This window comes from Falco peregrinus, chromosome 1 (assembly GCF_023634155.1).
Source record: "Falco peregrinus isolate bFalPer1 chromosome 1, bFalPer1.pri, whole genome shotgun sequence".
Taxonomy (NCBI): domain Eukaryota; kingdom Metazoa; phylum Chordata; class Aves; order Falconiformes; family Falconidae; genus Falco; species Falco peregrinus.
Genome location: NC_073721.1, coordinates 113850051 through 113868038, shown reverse-complemented (window position 1 = coordinate 113868038; position 17988 = coordinate 113850051). Strand labels below are relative to the sequence as shown.

General features: G+C 43.5%; 1 protein-coding gene across 9 annotated transcripts in view; it reads right to left on the bottom strand.

Annotated features, from left to right (window-relative positions):
• MYO5A (myosin VA) overlaps nucleotides 1–17988 on the bottom strand; it is a 103189-nt gene that overhangs the window by 35715 nt on the left and 49486 nt on the right. For all 9 annotated transcript variants that reach the window (XM_055809181.1, XM_055809187.1, XM_055809196.1 and 6 more), the window contains 11 exons: nucleotides 16656–16763; nucleotides 16063–16169; nucleotides 13339–13604; nucleotides 12692–12773; nucleotides 10133–10273; nucleotides 9224–9349; nucleotides 7023–7106; nucleotides 3370–3531; nucleotides 1248–1345; nucleotides 474–560; nucleotides 267–375 (listed from right to left, as the gene is read on the bottom strand). In XM_055809181.1, the coding sequence (XP_055665156.1) occupies nucleotides 267–375; nucleotides 474–560; nucleotides 1248–1345; nucleotides 3370–3531; nucleotides 7023–7106; nucleotides 9224–9349; nucleotides 10133–10273; nucleotides 12692–12773; nucleotides 13339–13604; nucleotides 16063–16169; nucleotides 16656–16763 (1370 nt within the window). The remainder of the gene's footprint in view (nucleotides 1–266; nucleotides 376–473; nucleotides 561–1247; nucleotides 1346–3369; nucleotides 3532–7022; nucleotides 7107–9223; nucleotides 9350–10132; nucleotides 10274–12691; nucleotides 12774–13338; nucleotides 13605–16062; nucleotides 16170–16655; nucleotides 16764–17988) is intronic.

The window sequence follows — 17988 nt, the reverse complement described above, 5'->3', positions numbered from 1 at the left end:
AAAACCTCCAGATAACTATACCTTCCTTCAGCTGTGGTTAATGCGTCTTGCCGTTAAGCAAGGTAAGGCTCACCCTCAACCCACCCACACTTAAAAAAAATCACTGTCTTCCTTTCCTGTGATACACTGGGAAATTCTACAGTTCCTGCGCCAATATCGGCAGTTCAGTACTCTGTAGAAGTGCTACAACAGCGTGGCGATGAGGGGTAAGCAATGCTATCTTTACTCCTTCAGATTCCAAATGCTCTCAGCACTAAGTCTGGTACCAGAATCAGCTTCTCCAGGACATTTTTACACGTCTGCTTTCGGTCACTAAGGACATCTCTCTGCTTCATCAGAACACGGTAACGGCTGAAGAACTCTTGGTACGTCCACCTGTCCCAAAAACAGAGACAGTGTCAGTCCCAACAATGAGTAATTCTCTTAAAAAGAAGATCTGCAGCTGAAAGCAATCTAAAAAGTGGCAAACACACCTGGAGGGGAAGCCAGCTGCACTGATTCGGATGGTCTCCAGGACACCACAAGCTCTCAGCTGCTGCACTGCCCGCTTTTCATCAAATCTACATAGGAATAAAAACAGCCTGTGGGTGTGGGGCTACTTCTGTATTACGTGGGACCTCTGGCCCTGTGCACACCCAGGACAGACGTGGCACAGAGAGGCAGCAGGGGTGGGATGTGGTTAACAAGTCCCGCTAGTGCTTCTGCAACTCAGCGCTAACAGAGGACAGCCTGACCAGGGAACTGCCTGAGCCCGTCGGCTGCTGCAAGCTGCTTATCCTGTCCTGCCTCCCGCTGGCCTGCCCAACAGCCATGGGAGCCTTTGTGTGCCCGGATTTTAAGCAGACTTCTGAGAAAGGCTCTAAGTGAGTTCATACATGAAAAAAAAAAAAAAAAAAAGATAAAGAATGACACTGGAATCTGCAAAAGCAAATTCCAGCAAATGTCAAATGAACTCAGGCAGTGCAAACTGCCAGTCACATTTAAAACAGCCAGCAATTAAAATGCTAGTAATTTTCCTCATATATTACCATTAAAAAAGAAAAAAAATGCATCAGGAAGTATTTCTCCTTCTGTTCATCCCAAAACAGCCCCTGCTGTACCATGTACACATACACAGTGGGTTCTTAACAAGAGAAAGGAGACCCACCACCCCTGTGTGAGCACGGTTTAGCAGAACCTCAGTCCGCGAGGCTTTGGGCAATCCCCTGCCATGCACAGGCTACACAAACCTACGTGAACCACCTTACGTGAATGGAAACTTGAAGTCGTTAGGCTTAATACAGCGCACGTAGTGTGGAGTTGTAGCGTTCAGGGTTTCCATCAGCAGATGAAGAGAGTTTCGAAACTTTTTGAAAAAGAAAAAACGGAAAACCATCAGGGAATAGCCTCAATAAGCTCAGTCATGTTTGACATAACCTCAGGAAGTGGACCTAAGGATATTTTCTTATTTGCAATAATCCTTTCAGTAATAAACACCAGCTTGTTTTTGTTATGGTAATAGATTTTCATTTCATTTCAGGTATCATCTTTGGGTGAATTACGTTATAGTGAGACAGTCTTTACAGGAGCAAAGCTGTGACAAGTTACAAAAACATGGGATAGACGAGTTATTTTCAGCTTCTGACTGTATCATGTACCCCGATCTTTGTCTAATCCATCTCTTCATGACAAAATCTCATGGCATATTATTGAATAGTCACATTATTTTAAATAAATTTTAAATCAAATTTAAAATCAACAGAGGGGAAAAAAAAAAAAGTATTAGTTTCTTCAGCTCCACTGATCCCAGAGCTACACGTCAGATCTACTGAAAAGAGCCAGTATCTGAGAGTTTTAGGAGCTTGACTTTCAAAGAAGTATCAGGACCACAAATACCTAATGTACTGCAGTATATTCTTCTAAGCACAGAATACCCTAATAGATAAAGAAAACTACAAAAACATGATTGAAAACATGTTTTAAAAGTCTTAGTATGGATTTCCCTCTTTCTGTTGAACTCATGATTCTAAGCCAACCTCTATTTCTACACAGAATATGATAAAGATCACTTTTGTATTAGCTGTCTTCAAAATTTATAAATTAATATACATGGCTGATTTATAGTAGTAGTATGGGAGTACCCCTAACACTTCAACTCATAGATTCAGTCTGACAACAAAACTGCCAGCCCCAGGGTACAGTCTGTTTGCAAAATCAGAGATGAAGCTCAAATTAAAAAGATAACTGGGCAGGGGTTTTCATGCATCGATTGCAGAAGACTGGAATTTGCAGCCTGTACCACAAACATGTGCCAACCAGATTTGCATTCTGTACAGTAGCATGAATAACTATTCCCATTCCCACCCGCAGCCTGACATGATTTGCTTCAGGAAGGTTATAGAGAAATTATGAAACTCCAAACCAAACGTTCTCTGAATTCCCTGATTCTCACTTAGCAGTGTGACTAGCTCATGACACTGCACAGACACTGTGCTAACATCTTTGTTAGGGAATTAACAACCACCCAAGGCAGTGGACAAAGCCAAGGCATTTTTTTGTGATTTTATTAAAACTCTGAGCACCCAAGAGTTGTGGTTGGTTCATCTTCAGGAACTGGCAGGGGACCTCGATACAAAGAACTGATGCCCTCTGAGAGCTAATTTGTATTCCAGGCTCTCCTACAGTAACACAAAGAGTTATTGACACAGAAGTGGACAGCCCTGGTGCAAGCCCCAGGCAAAAGAAGAATGCCACTGCTCACTACCAAAGTGGTACAGGCTGGCAAGTAAATAAAAACCAGGTACTAATCTGCCAAAAAAGTTCCCCTTGGCTGCTGCATACTGTCTGAGGGACAGTCCGTCATATATAAAGCACGGACTGGGGACATAACCATCTTGAGAAAACATCTGTTATTTCTCTGTGGAGTGAGAAGTAACAAAGAAGTGAGTTCTCCAGCCATACTGATCTGCACAGTTCTAATTTAATTCTGGCACATACGTGTGGATATTTTATGTTTAGCCCATTGATAACTGGAACCAAGTTTCCCAGTTGACTGAACTCCCACTTTTTATTTGAGTCAGACGATGTGCCACATGATCAAAAAGACCCAGTGTAAGATTTTCGAAGCTTCACAGCATCCAGCATGTTAATTCTATTTTAAAAAACATGAGTTTTGGTTTTGGCACCACAGTAAGAACTGAGCTCCCTGAAACTGTGGCCCAAAATGTATTAGTAATTAGGGTATACTTGCTCCAAACTGTAAGCCATAATCAGCTGCACCTGTCTCAAAATCACAGAGCATCCCAAGAAGCACCAGCACACCTTGAGACCTATGAGACAGAGGGAGGCAGAGGGAGACGTTATTTAATAGAGTTGCATCTTCAAACTCACCTGATGTCCCACAGTTTTCTTATGCTCCTTGCTGGCTTGGCCTGGCCTGGCCTTGGCTGGTTTTACAGCCGTTCGAGACAAAGGCACGCGCCCTGAAGGGGTTGCTGATGTGGGACTGAGGACCTTCTCCTCGTCCTGGAATAACTCTGGTAGCAGCTTAAACTGGTATAACAGCAGAAAAAATATAGAGAGTAAGAATCCAGCAAGTGATTGCCCCCATTTGTGCTTAAGGTAGGTAGAACCCAGGCTCAGTTTTTGTAAGCACTGTGGTTTTGCCAAACTCTACATGGGGACAATGCAAAAAGCATTCAAGCTAGTAGTATAGTGAGAGGGCCATGATTTAATACTAAAAATTCTGTGAGTTTGATCAGTGAGTCTCCTTCTGAAGATAAAATTCTGATTTGAGTTTTTCTTCATAGAGCCAGCAATAGCTTCCATGTGAGACTGTTAAGATACTGACAGCAGTTTCATAAGTACCAATTGCAATTATATACGGCTGCGCTGATCTAAGAAAGAAACAATAAGGTCCTTTCACATTCCAGTGGTGCATCAGACATCTTTGTGGTTGAGAAATATCTAGGACACTGAATAACCCAGCCAGGCAACAAAGTATATTCCTGCTTTATCGCTCTAAATTGAAATAATCAACTTAAAAGAGGAACCACCAACTTAAAAAAAAAACATTAGCCAAATTTATCTGACTGAAGATCTACTCTCAGGTCAGTGGGAGTGGAGGAAAAACCTAGAACATCTTTTCAAATATCACACAGGGCTTCCAGTTCCCTTTCTCTAATGGCTACAAAATACACCCATATATAATAGCTGCTTTGAAGTAACTTGTAACTAAAAATAACACCACCAGGTCTTTCCACTGACAACTACAGCACTTTAGAAGCATTATAAGAGTAAGAAAATCTGAACTTCTCTACCTGTCATTGAATAATCTTTTATCTAGCATCTGTGCATTTTCTCCCAAGAGATAGGAGCATTCAATTTTCAGTACTAGAAAGTGCTTGAGCTAAGTACAACCTAAAAAATAAAAAAATTGGGTTTGCCTTATAAAACTTGGTGAGCATGCACAATATCAATGAAACATGCTGTGCAACAAAATGGTGCTTGTGCTCTGTGGTTGTGCCAGATGGGCTAGCAGAAGGCATCAAACGTTCCTCAGTAGCATCCAGCACAGCACTCTAGCATAATATAATGACTACGAATGCTACAAAGGTATCCTAAATTCCTGAACTAAAAAAAGGAGTATCACAGCTTAGCTTTATCTCACTTGAGTCTGCTGGATTAGCAGCATGATGACCTTAGATTACCTCTGTAGCTGGTGGAAGAATGGCATTTCCAGAGGGTAGCTTACTCTGCCTCCTTCCACTGACTCAACAAAGAGTTGAGGATGACTGGGCCACCACCACCTTGCTCAGCTGCGCGCGGTCAGACAGAGCAAGTCACTATGCCCAGGCATCTGAGCTACAGAGCCAAGCCTTTCCATCCCACACAGAAACTTATCTGAATGCAATACGCTTTGTTTGAAACTCCTGATGCTCTCACACAGCTGGGCTGGGGGTGGGAAGGGGGTCCCCAGTGTCTCAGTTGCAGATGGATGAGTTCTTTAAGCCTTATTCCCTTTTTCCAACCCTGGGAAAATCTGCCTGTGGTGCATTTCAAAGGCACCACTTTCATAGACGCGGCCCCCAGTTCCTGCATGCAGAAGAAAGGAGCAATGCAGGGCCTTCTGCAGCACAGGCCCGCAACAGGACAGCGTTGCTGAGATGAGCCACTGTTGGGGCCTTCAGGTTTTCATTTGATTTTGGTTTTTAGTATCTTATCCATTTTCCTTTTTTGCAGAAGAGTAGGAGTGTTCCAAGAAAGGGAAAACACTGATCAAAGGGCAGGTAATTCACGTGGTAGAAAACAGGCAAGCAAGCATTCTTCCCCTGTAATTTTTTCAGACTTAACACACATGCTGCTAACAACCTTATAGATCGTTTCTTTCAGTACAGAGCCACAACAGAAGATTTCAACAACACGCCAGTAACAAGCATAAAAGCTGAGGACTGTTGTATTGCTTTCATGACACATGCATGGAAACTGAACTAGTTGAAAGAGGTCCTGGGGGTGGATTTATAGAGAAGGCCAAAATAAATAGCTAAACACTACGGTGCCTGCCAAGAGCAGTCTGTGTCATGCACTTTGGAGAGCAAAGAAGCATTCGAGCTGTATGTGAGAGTGAGCATGGGCAGGATGACAGATGATGCATTCAATTTAGAATTACCTTCTGTTGAATGTGCACAGCAAACGCAGAAAACAGCAACAACAATAAAAAAAAAATCAGAAATGCAATCCCACCACAATTACAAATAAAGAGAGCCTGCTGAAAAGTAAAAATTAAACACTCTTCTTTTGAAAATCTATGTTCTTCACGGTTGATTTTTGTCTTTTTTTAAAACACTGGGTTTAGTTAAATTTACCATTAGGGAAAACCTTGTTGTTTCTTAGTGTTTATACTGAATTGACTCAACCTGCTGAGCTTGCCCAAGCCGTTACGCTCTAATTGCAGCTACATCCCCACTGTCCCTTACTCACTGGACCACATCCCCTGGAGCCCCTTGCCCCTCGCCCTGCACAGCACACTGCCACACCGCGGCACAGCCAGAGCTACAGGCGGCTGGTCCCTGCCAGTGCCCCAGGGATGCCCCTGCCTCCCACACTGCGACAACTGACTTCACGCAAACCACTTCTCTCACTGAAGAGCCTGCTGTGGTTTTTCCTTATATCACATGTTTTAATCATTTAGCTTCACATACCTGCTCAGAATAGAAACAGAAGAGAAAAATGTTGGTTTTCTAGCATGATTTTAAATAGCCTGTCCTTGATACCCAGCTTCCTGGGCCATCAGCGCTAGCAAATTCCCAACAGCCATCACAGCACAATGTCAAGTTAATTGCCTTTACATTTCAGAAGAGCACAACTAGCATTTTTGCCATTAAAAAAAGCAGACGATGCCACTGAAGGCCTGTTCTATAATACTCCTTCATGCAGTATTTTTCAATTCAGACGTTTTCTTTCCTTCATAGATATCAAGACAGCAAGTCTCTGTAAATTCTGGTTTGTGTCATGAGGGTCTACACATTTCATTCCTCCCTCAGTTTGCTTCTGAAACAAAACTTGTCTCTCCTCCAGAAATTTTCTGTTTAATTGTCAGGCCATTAGCAAAGAGCTTCTGTTTTCAGATTACAAAATTAAGGGCTTAACTCTTAACCCTTCTTATACTACTGTAGTATATTAGAACTCCTTGATGCCTTTGCAGAAAATACAGCTAATTTTTGCGGAAAGTAAAAAAAAAAAAACAACAAACAAAACCCCACCCAAAAACCCCAAACCAATCAAAAAAAACCCCAACCACACAATCCAAAAAACACAAACAGTGAAATCAGTCGCTAAATATAGGCTGATCTTACATGGACCAAAATTAGGCTACAGGACATTCTAAATTAATACAGATAGCCAAGTAAAACACAAACTATATTCAATTTCAGTGGATCTGATGCTAAGGGAGAAATATTTCCTGTGTTTATAAGAAACTTTATATGACACTTAAGTCAATGATTCATAACTGCAAAAGAAGAGAAAAACATCCTTATACTAACCTTACTTGATTTTAGGACCTTAATCTGTTCTTCATAAACTGTGTCTTTATTCTTTTCCAAAAAGCCTTCACATTGATATTCCACCTGAAAACCATCATTTCACAAAAGTAAGTACTAAAATATTTAATATTTTGCATAGAATTCAGCAGCTGTAACATTCAGATTTAAAACAGGTAATTCTTGTGGATGTTGAAAATATCAGCTCCGAAGTCCATCTTTTATAAACACAGATTTTCCTCAAGGAGAGTGCTTTCTGGTAAAACATAAACCGTTAAAACATATAGAGATGAATACTGTTATTGCATTATACCAGATATAGTTCACTGCTGAGAGATGCTTGTGGTAAGACAGCATGACTGAATGGTTACCGTAAAGGTGAAGAATCAAAATGTGTGTCGAGCATCTCCTTCACTGAAGTTATCAGGGCTGCAAAATTGTGTGAAATCCAGATGCAACTGAGAACAAAATCTCATCTCATTAGCTGAGAGGCAATAATAGATCTGCCTGCAGCTTATTCTGAAAATGCCTCATTTGTACTCAGAAAGACTATTTTTACCAGAAGCAATAAAAAGTCTGAATGTTGTGATAATACATAACAATCCCCTATCATAGGGCCACAGAGGCTCCTGGACCAAGAAACAACCAGAGAATCAGACAAAACCCTAGTATTTATTTCATTGTCCTAATTCAAGGCTGAACAAAACCCCAAAACTATTGTCAAAAGTATGCTAATTCTCATGAAGTGTCTCATGCTAACTCTCCAATGTTGTACCAGGAGAAGCGCAGACTATAAAATACAAGAGCAGACCCTTACAGCAGATTTGTGCTTTCACAGCAGACAGACTGACAACCATCAGCAGCCCCTCTTGCAAGACTGCAAAAAATTCCGGGGGGGGGGGAAGAAGGTTGAGGTTCTCCCCCAGATCTCTCCAGGGCTGAAAGCCTCCTCGGAACATCACCGTGGGTACCACTGACGTTCTTACCGCGTGGGCCAAAGCCACGAGAGGGCAGCAGAATCTCTTGCCTTCTCCCAGAGAAGATGTCAAGGCACTGAAGTCACTAACCTGCCAGCTACAGCTCTGTTTTTCCCTTCAAGATGCCTGGGTGCATTCACGTAAGCACACAGAAAAGCACAAAATGCTTAGCACGGGCAGTGCATCAGAGCAGAGAGATGAGCCAACACCTGCTTGGAGTGACTTTGGGCGTTCCTTAGCCCTCGCTGCCCAGCTAAGGCACAGGAAAGCCTTGTGGTCAAGTATTGAAGTTTAGCGTGATGGACAGTGCGTGAAATATTAATTAAATCCTTTTTGTTCTCTCATCCACCAAATAAAACAGAACTCATGAATCTGAACAGTTACAGAGGTGTCCTTGCTGCTTTCATTAAGGTAACACTAGACACAACAAGAACAGGACCCCTCTTCTACACGTAAATTCAAGAACCTGGGAGAAACGGAGGCAAATAAAGGCCTCCAACCCCCGCCACCAGCACCTACAGACCTGCTGGCAAGAATCACAGAGCTTCTCCGAACTTTTTTCAGCAAAAATGACAGTATTCTGAGGCAGCTCCTTTGTTTAACAAGACAATTATCTTAAAACAGGATTTTTAATTTTTTTATTTTATTTGAACCCGAGGAGTTGCTCAGTTTGCTGATGTATCGTGGCAGCTGAACAACACATGGACTCCACTGAAATACCCCTCACCCAGCTTCTCAGAACCCGTTGCTCACTGCCTGCGGAGAGGAGGGTAAGAGCTGCACAGGCAGCTGCAGCAGTCAGGGGAAGGGTGTGTTACCCTCTCTCCTGCTTGCACATTCAGATGGCAGCAAAACCAACATCCTTTTGTTGTCGCTCATCGCTAAAACTGCAGTGAGATAATGATTTTCTATTTTGTGTATTTCCATGGCATAACTGTGCTGTGAATTGCAAATACACTAGGCTGTTAGTTTTGAAAAAGGATGGTTAGTGTTTACAGCATGTGTCAGGAGCTCTTGATTGTGCCTCTGCTCTGCACTGCTGCCAGATCAACTTTCTTCTCCTGGTAGGGTGCACAGGCAGGCACAAATTTTGCAAGAAGACGAGTAGAGCCAGGGATGCTGCTGCCCAGCCCCTGCCTGCAACAGCTGCCCACCCCAGGATCCCCTCCCGTGCACACGCTCAGCAACACAAGCCACGGAAAGAAGTAGCGGAGGAAAAGTCCTTACCTTGTCAGCAAAGTGCTTGATGATAAAAGCCTTATTTGACAAACGTGGTTTTTCAAAGAGGGCACATTTATTCAAATGAGTATTGTATAGTTTTTGGGCCCAAGTGTCATCTGAGCCTTTTGGCATCTACAAAAGAGAAGACACAGCCATTGAAATGTCTTGCAAATTTTTCAGGAGTAAAAGAAACTAAGACGACAGGGGACAACACTTTGTGGTTTGCTTTCAATCTCCAGCTCCTCAGATTTCCAGCACTGCCATGGGCAAGGAAGCCAGTAACCAGCTATGCACTGTCTAACACCCTGGACCGGGCGCAGCCCAGCAGCAGGTATAGCTGCTGTGTGACACACATGACACTAATAATGCTTCCACTGTCACACACCTGAAGGCAGGGATCCAAGAGCTATGTTATCTGACTGAGCAGCATCTCAGCGGGTCAGAACTCATCCACTCTCATTAAAGATTTCTCGTGGTGCTTTGTGATACACAAGAACCCCAGGCTGAGTTTCCAGTGAAGTAGAAGCAACACGCCGCCCCCTGTACATGGTTTGGCATAAATTAAACTAAGACAAAAGGTGAGACACCAAGTGAGAGGCAATTTGGAAAAATCTGACAGGACCAAAGCCTGCACTTGCTATACTTGGGAAACAAAAAGTTCCCAGAGTCAAAGCAAAGGCTGATCAGAGACCCAGGAACAGACACAGATATATGATGGGGGGTGGGTGCGTGGAAATCATGACTAAACCCATTGTTTCTCTTCCCATAATTGCCAATTTTGTTTGTATGTTTTCCAAATCCTTTCAACAGCAGAGTGTCAAAGGGATGGCTGTATGCAGGTGACTTTTCCCTGTGAGGCCCCAGAAGCAGGATGGCTGGTGACCTCTTTTTCTATGAAAGCCCTTGAACACACACCTTGCACTCCTCATCCAGCAGATCCAGAATTCCCATTTTGGCCTCTATGAGGTTGATGCAAGGCTGATTGTCGTAGAAATCAATCAAGGTCCATGGTATTTGTTCCTTCATATATTCTTCCTGTTCCAGTTTAAAGACATGCTACAGGGCAAAAAGAACACAGTTTTCTGTGAAATAAAATGCAGAATACAGCCAACTCTCACTTGAAATCAGCCTGGCACATAAATCCAGGCTGTCAAGTGACACACTAGTTCAACTGAATAAACCCTTTAACAAGTAAAAGAAAAAAAGTATGAAAAATAAATTAACTAATTTTCCTGGCCTAAACCAAACAGACTAAATTAAAGCACTTGTCCATATTCTCTGCAAATAACGTCTGTTTTTCCCTATCTTTTTACTATATTGTCCCACAATTACTGTAAGCTCTTTTACCTCAAAAAAACCCAACACAAAACCCAGAAAAAGCCTCAAGTTCAGGAACAGCAACTTACGAAGTGGGACGTGCCATGCATTTATGATTTTGAAGTTAAGAATACTGCTCTATTTCAAGTAAAACTTCACTATAAATACTTTTGTGTTTCCTTGTACAAGAACAGAGCTCCATTTTCTCTTAAATGGCTGCTGATTTTTTTTCTGGGATGACGCACTACATTAAAATTTATTCTTCAGCAAAAACCTGCAAGAATGACTCTAGGAGTCTAGCACAAGAAATCCTTCAAGCAAAATTCTGTGGAAGATTTATCTGGTACAAAGATCTGTAACAATTGTACATTTACTCAAAAATGTTATCACTAAAAACCTGCACAGCTTTCATGAAATGTGCATAGGAGATGAATTAAAACTAGAGGCAAAAAAGATAATAAGATATTAAACAGGCAAACTGTGGCCTTAATAGCAGAAGCGCTCTTTGAAAAAGAAAAAGACTGCTGACTCCAGTTATTTTAAATGATGTTTTATCTCCCATTTACATTTTAATGCATAGTAACTGCTCCAGCAGCAGACCCGAACTCGGAGTACTGCGGGCAGGGCTGGGGGCCGCCACAAGCACCCGGATCCCCGGGGCCAGCCCCCGCCACGCCTGGGCTCAACACACAAACGCCTCCCTGCAGCTCGCTGCCATGCTCTGCCAGGCAGCACACAACTGCCCTGACAAAGTGGTTTATCCCTTTTATTTCATTAGCTTAACGTCATCCTTTCCAAAGCAGCACTCCTTAACGGCACCCGCGGGAGCCATTCCCACCCCGCCGCTTAACGGCTGGCGTTACACGCCGAGTTAATTCCTGACAGGAGAGCCAACGGCAGCCTTTTGCTGGTGAGTCGTATCCAACCTAAGTCCTGGAATAAAACATAAAACCATTTCTTCACTGTAAAGGAATTAGCAATTATGTGGTGAAAGATGTCTTCAGAGCTCATTTTCCTCACGGACGGCGGGTGGCCGGGCCGGCGGGCAGGCTGCAGAGGCACCAGTGGCGGCCAGGCCATCCCTGAGCAGCACGTGAGGGCTTGCTGGCTGCCACCACACACTGGGCTTTCACTTAAAGAAATTTCCACTCTGTGTACCTCCACGGCAGCCCAACAGGTCCACATCCACCGGTGTGGGGTTGCGTAGCTTGGCGGGGCACCCGCACCGAAGCCCCGCTGTGCCCCATCCTTCACTAGATGAGCACTTACAGCAACAGCGTGAGAAGGAAGGGAACCCAGGGACCTTTAGCAAAGCAGCAAACCCTTACAGCCCTTACAGACTAGGTCTTTGCTGTGGAGCTGAGAGAACTCCGAAATACCTTGCGCTTGGCAGTTATGACATCCCACTTAGGGAGCCAAAGGCGGCTGTGTCCCGAGCAGCAGGGAGAGGGCACGCGGGGGCTGGAGGCCGGCTGGCTGGCCGGCATGCATCCCTGCCGCGGGGCGAACGGCCAGCACGCACTGCCAGGGCACTGTGCTCGCCCAGACGCTGCAAAGCCGTTCCTGCACTGCAGCACAGCCTAGCAACGGGCCCAGCATAAATAACTCGCCTCATCATTATGTAGGTAAGACATGTAATTACAAACGTCACTAAGGCTGAAGAGGGAGAACATCGTGATGTCTCTGGAGGAGGGGGAAGAGGCACCTCCTGCCACGCATCAGTCATCAACTTCAGGATGCGGCTGAAATCCCTCAAAAAATGATGCCAGGAGAGAAAGCGCGGGCGGCAGGTTTGCAGCAGTGAAGCCCCGCTCCTCGCTGCCCGTGCGCAGGCTCTCGCTGGAGGTTATGGAGACACCGCTACCGCCAACTTCATCCACACTGTGCTCTCATTGACAGGCAATCTCGGGGTCTTAATTGCCAGGCCCTGCTTCTGTCTTACAAGTGTTACTGTGATCGGAATTTCAAACAGTCCCCGAGCAGCCCTTAGTCATAAAATCTATTTCTAGGAGATAGCCAATCTCTCCCCCTCCCCCACAGCCAGGACAGCTGGTTAATAGACTGAAGGAATTCATCGTAACCGCTGGGGACCCAATTAGCAGAATGAACTTGGGTGAGGGGAAAGGGAAGAGGAAATGCCAGTCATTTCCTACTTACCATATTGAACTGTTGCTGCAGTTTTTCATTGGCATAGTTGATACAGAACTGTTCAAAGCTGTTGATTTCAAACGTCTCAAATCTAAAATATGCAGATACTCAAAATCACTAGTGCAGCAAAAAAACCCAGATTAAATGACCCCATAATTTTACATTCTTTCCCTCCAGTTAAATGCATTGTACTATTCCAGGCACAACTAACCACAATGAAGCAATGAAGCACACAAGGAAATCGCAAATTGGAGTGTGCGGGCAATTCAGCGATGCTCCCTCTTTGGACAGGGATGAGTAACACTGGGAAGGGACTGATGCTGCTGGAGAGCGTTAGTTATCTCTGTCCTCTCTAGAAGTGACACCCTGGAGGAGCCGTGAGATGACAATTCCCTTGTAACTTTCCCATATGCAATACATAAAGGAACTACCAGCAGCAAAAATCTGAAATCCCACTATAAATGTCAAACCTGAGAGTCAAGACAAAGATCTTAGATAGCATGTCAAAACTAAACACCTACTTCCTTCAGCTGAAATAAGCAGCTGGTAGGGTTTGGGGGTTTTGTGTAATCCATGCAGCGCTACATAAAAGACAAAGATGCTTTGCAATCAGATAGTTATGCAAGAGGTGTCATATCTCTGACAAAAAGACTCACCCATAAATGTCTAACACTCCAATGAAAGAATGCTGTTTTACAGTAGCGTGAAGGGCTTTGTTCACATGATCTACTATCCAGTTAAAGAGATTAGCGTAGATATGTTTGGCAAGTGCATCTCTGGCATTGATGGCATGAAGTTTAGAAATTGGCTTGATGTAGGTTTCAGTGGCAGTTGCGAGCTTCCTATGGCAAAGCCAGTGGGCCATCTCGTCGTACTCCACCCCCATGAGGTCGCAGAAGATGGTGAGGGGTTCATGCTTGGGCTAATAAAAACAATCTCATTAGGTCTTGAAACAGTATTACCAATAGCACACATCCAATCGTGCAATCAGAACTGCCTGCAGTGATCCAACAATAAACAGCAACAGCAGCTTCTTCAGGTCTTCCTCATTACAAACGTAACAAGTTCCCTACCCACTTCTCACATTCACATTGCTGAAATAAATTAGTGAATCACAGTTTCTCTAAAGGCATTTTACTATACTTGTGTTCACCAAAAAGCCACACACATGAAACCTGCAACCCTCCCAAAAATGAATCACCTTGCTTCCCAGGGATGGACTTGATATTTTGCATTCTTATAACTGTCTCAGTTCTGAGTGAGGAAGCTAGATAAATGCAGAGGACAGGACATCAGCTGTGTGCTGGGGACAGAGTGGACTACAGCTCCTGAGCGGTGCTCTCGTCTGCTCATACACATCCACGGCAGGGAGTGACGGGCAATGGGGCACTGCAGCCCAAGCCAAGAACAAAGAAGTACAGAAGGGCTTTAGTGCTCTGCTCTCAGCATTTAACACAGTACGTGCTCAGAGAATTCTGGAGACAAACATTAAGAGCTTAGAGCACACAAATGATGTTCTCCAACTCTCAAATTGGACTGTACCAGGGAAAAATTGGCCTTTGTTTAACCAGGTAAAATCAACTAGTAAGTCTTGCACACCAAGATGGATATATACGATTTCTGCATAAAAATCCGTGCAGTGCATTCACCACTCAATGAGTTAAGATACTACACCTCGTGACTAAAAAGCAAATTGACAGCTAGAAATCAAGGAGGACAGACAGGTCTTCCCTCCTGAGGAACTCTCCTAACACTGCTTCCTCATCACGTTCACTTTGCACCCAGTGGCTCAACAGCACGCTGACAAGAGGCGTCTTGACAAGAACAGATTACAGGGGACTGTTACTACATGCCCGGTAGCTTCAGGGTACATCAGCTTTATCCTATTTCCACATCCTTCTGACTTCTCTGGGGCTTCTTCCAGTCCTTACAGCATACAGGTCCCATGCTAGTGCTGTTACACCTCCAAAATCCAGTTATCTGAGCATGTCTTCTTTCAGTTTAGCCATACCACTTCTACTGGCTCAGAAGAGAATAATAACATAATAATGACTACTGCATAAAGGAGTGTCGCATTAACGTTACTCAAGCTGACATTAAACAAACTGATTCATTCACATGGAGCCCTTCGCTGAGCTCCCTGAAGCACCACCATTGCATCACCACACCAGCGCTTCATGGCGACACAGCTCTGCAATGACACAGCTATTGTCAGAGAACAGCACAGCTCAGGTAGCGAATGCCATTGAGCAGATATTCAGTGGCGCTGGCTAGACATTTACCAAGTCAGGATAGGATTGCACAGGAACTTGCAGCTTTGTACTAGCTCATTCAGTGGGATTCCTGCATTGGAGATACCCATTACAACACAGGCTGGCTCATCATGTCCTGGTGCTCATCAGCTTTCTACCTGTGATCATTAAATGAAACTTTCTTTGTAGTGAAAACCTTTTTAAGATACACCAAGGAGCCAGACTTGCTGTGGTTTCACAGCAGCTATCTGTTAGATCCCATGGACAGAAGGTGTCAGACCAGGCACGCTAATCATCTGTGGCCCAATGAAGGGCCTCCTGTCTCAGCTCCAGCATCTGCTACTGTATATTCGTGACAAAGTGACTGATAGTTAAAATCAGAAAAAAACCACCTGCAACTGTTGCTACTCTTTTTAGAGAAAGATGAAGTAGCCCAGCAGTAGACATTCAAGGAAAGGCAAAAGGAGAATCCGGTCACTTGGCACTCTTCTCTTCCTGGGATTCACAAGTCAGATCTTTTTTGTTTCTCATCTCCAGAATACGGACTTCAGTAAGAAGCCTTGGTCCTCACTGAATGAGGGTGGGTTTTTTCAGATCAGACTATGCAGTCCTCATTGCTGACCTCCGCAAAGGTAAAGAAAGACTGGTAAAACCACAACACTTAGCTGAGTCTCGTGAATCATATCTGTATATCCTATGCTCATGTCTCAACACCCCAGAGGACTTTGTGAAGCATTTGCTTTGCAATTATTTAAGCCACTTTGGCATTTAACATTAAAAAACCCCATCCTGCAAAGCACTTGCTGTGGGCAGGGAACATATTCATGTAGGAACATAACGATCTAGACACCTGCCCGGGACTTGAAAGCTAGCCTGCCTTGGTAGACTTTTTATGGAACAAATTTAAGGCAGCCCCTGTTATAATACAGAGAGTACTGTCTAAAGTTTCTAAACTGAGAGTAGTTGAACCCCACACAGAAGGAACTGTGAAAATGCTAACAAATCAGAAATAAACACATTGCTTGCGTTTTCATATTGTTACTCTTTTTCAGAAGAGATGCCCGCAAACAAGCAGAAGGCAGAACCGCCAGAGTAGAAACCATGCCCTTCAGCTCATCTACTACTCACGGGAACAGTGCAGCTGTCAGAATCCCGAGAAGCAAACTCCACGTTGCCCAAGTGAAGGATGCCAGCAAGGATTCGAAAAATTCCCATCTGGTAGGAATCACTAATCCCTGAAAAATGATGAATAGAATGCTTTGAATGAAGAGGGAAATGAAGAACCATGAGCTGCAGTTGAAGAATTTTAAGAAGAGAAAATCGGTGACCACTGTGTGCTTTTTTCAGAGACTTTGGCATTTGACAGTACTGCTTGGCTCCACTTCTATTAAAAACATTTTACAACCAGACGCAAAAAAATCCATTAAAATGAACTATTTAATTTGCTGTTTCAAAGTGCATTGTCAGTGACCTCCAACATTATATGCCACACCAAGGGAATCCACTGATTCTGTTCATATGTGTGTTCCTCCTACATTAGATAATGTGATTCCACTGCAATTTAAATACCTTCTTAATGTGGTAACAATATCTCATTTCCAAGGTTTATCAAACTCCCCTGTTTTTAAACGCAACAGAGTAAGAAGAAAATACACACAAACAATGTAGAAAACACTTGCTAGTATATCAGATTTAGGATATGACTGTGTTTTACAAATTACCTAGCAAAGTGCAGGCCTGCCTGGTGTTTACCATTTCCTTAGCATCATCAACACCATCAATCACAGGGCTTCCACCTTGCTTCGTATAGTGGAAGTAATTTGCATTCTCTGTAAGAGAAAAAACAAGTCTTATACATACACTGATGCAGAAATTCACAGCACATCTGTAAAGCTGTGTAACGATTTAAGTTGCTCTTGGCAGAATCCATGATTTCAAATACGTCAGTATATTTTTGCCTTCTGGCTCATAGGACCTATTTATTCTGGAGAAGGATTTTTTCAAGATTTAACAGTGTGAGTAAGTTTTGTTAAGCTACCTGGTTCCTACAATAGGCCCTCAAGCATATGCTCAACCTAACCTTGGCTCAGACTTCCACACCTGTGGAACGATCACTTTGGAAGCAATTATTCTCCAAGTCTGAGCCAGCCACCCAAGTGGTAGGTGCAGAGCTGACAGCAGCAGCCCTTTGGAATGACATGACAGATACCATTATGCCATTATGGCATCAGGATTTTAAAAATTCAATTTTGCCCATTTTCTTCTTGTTTCCAATTCGTCATCTGGTTTAGTCTTATGATCTGTGATCTTATGATCTGCGAACCGTTCTGGCAGAGAAGTCGTGGCTGGAGAACTGATAGCTTCATACGACTCTGGGGACAGGACTAGGCTTCGCTGGGAGAGCAGTAACTGTACCCAGGTACTGTGTAAATTCCTACAGCTTCAGTAGCCACGCTTCCAGCTGCAGTAACAGACTCCTTTTCTTCTGATCTGCTAAGGTTTCAAGAAAGCTGTAAGATGACTCTGCTGAATGGCTTCTTTAGTTATAACTACATCAGTTCCTTTCTTTCCTGTGTCAGCAGATGCAAATCCTAAATGTGCCAGAACGGTGCAGAAGAGCAGAGAAACACTTTAAAACCAGAACGGTATTTCAGAAATCAGCACTAACAGGCTGTGCAGTTTTCCCACTATGAAGCTAACTTTTAACAATACAGAAGCAGCACTGAAATTCATGTTGAATTTTGAAAACAATGAGGTGATTGCCTGTCCCAAGGTCATCATCATGCCTTTCTTGTATGAAGTGCCAGTTCCCATTAAACGAGAAACTTTTCCTTTATCAACATTTTAATTTGAAAAATGAAAAATGTCACTTATCAGTTTTGTGATCACCCTGTTAGCAGAGGTGGCAAAGTAACTGTTAGTAACAGCCCAAGTGAAAGTATGCAGATGCAAAATAAACTTTTCAGGTGCTCATACCAGAAATGGTAAAATTCTCTAGTAGCTGGAGCTGTGAAAAAAAGTTTTAAAGGACCAAAAGAAGAGAATTTCACCCTC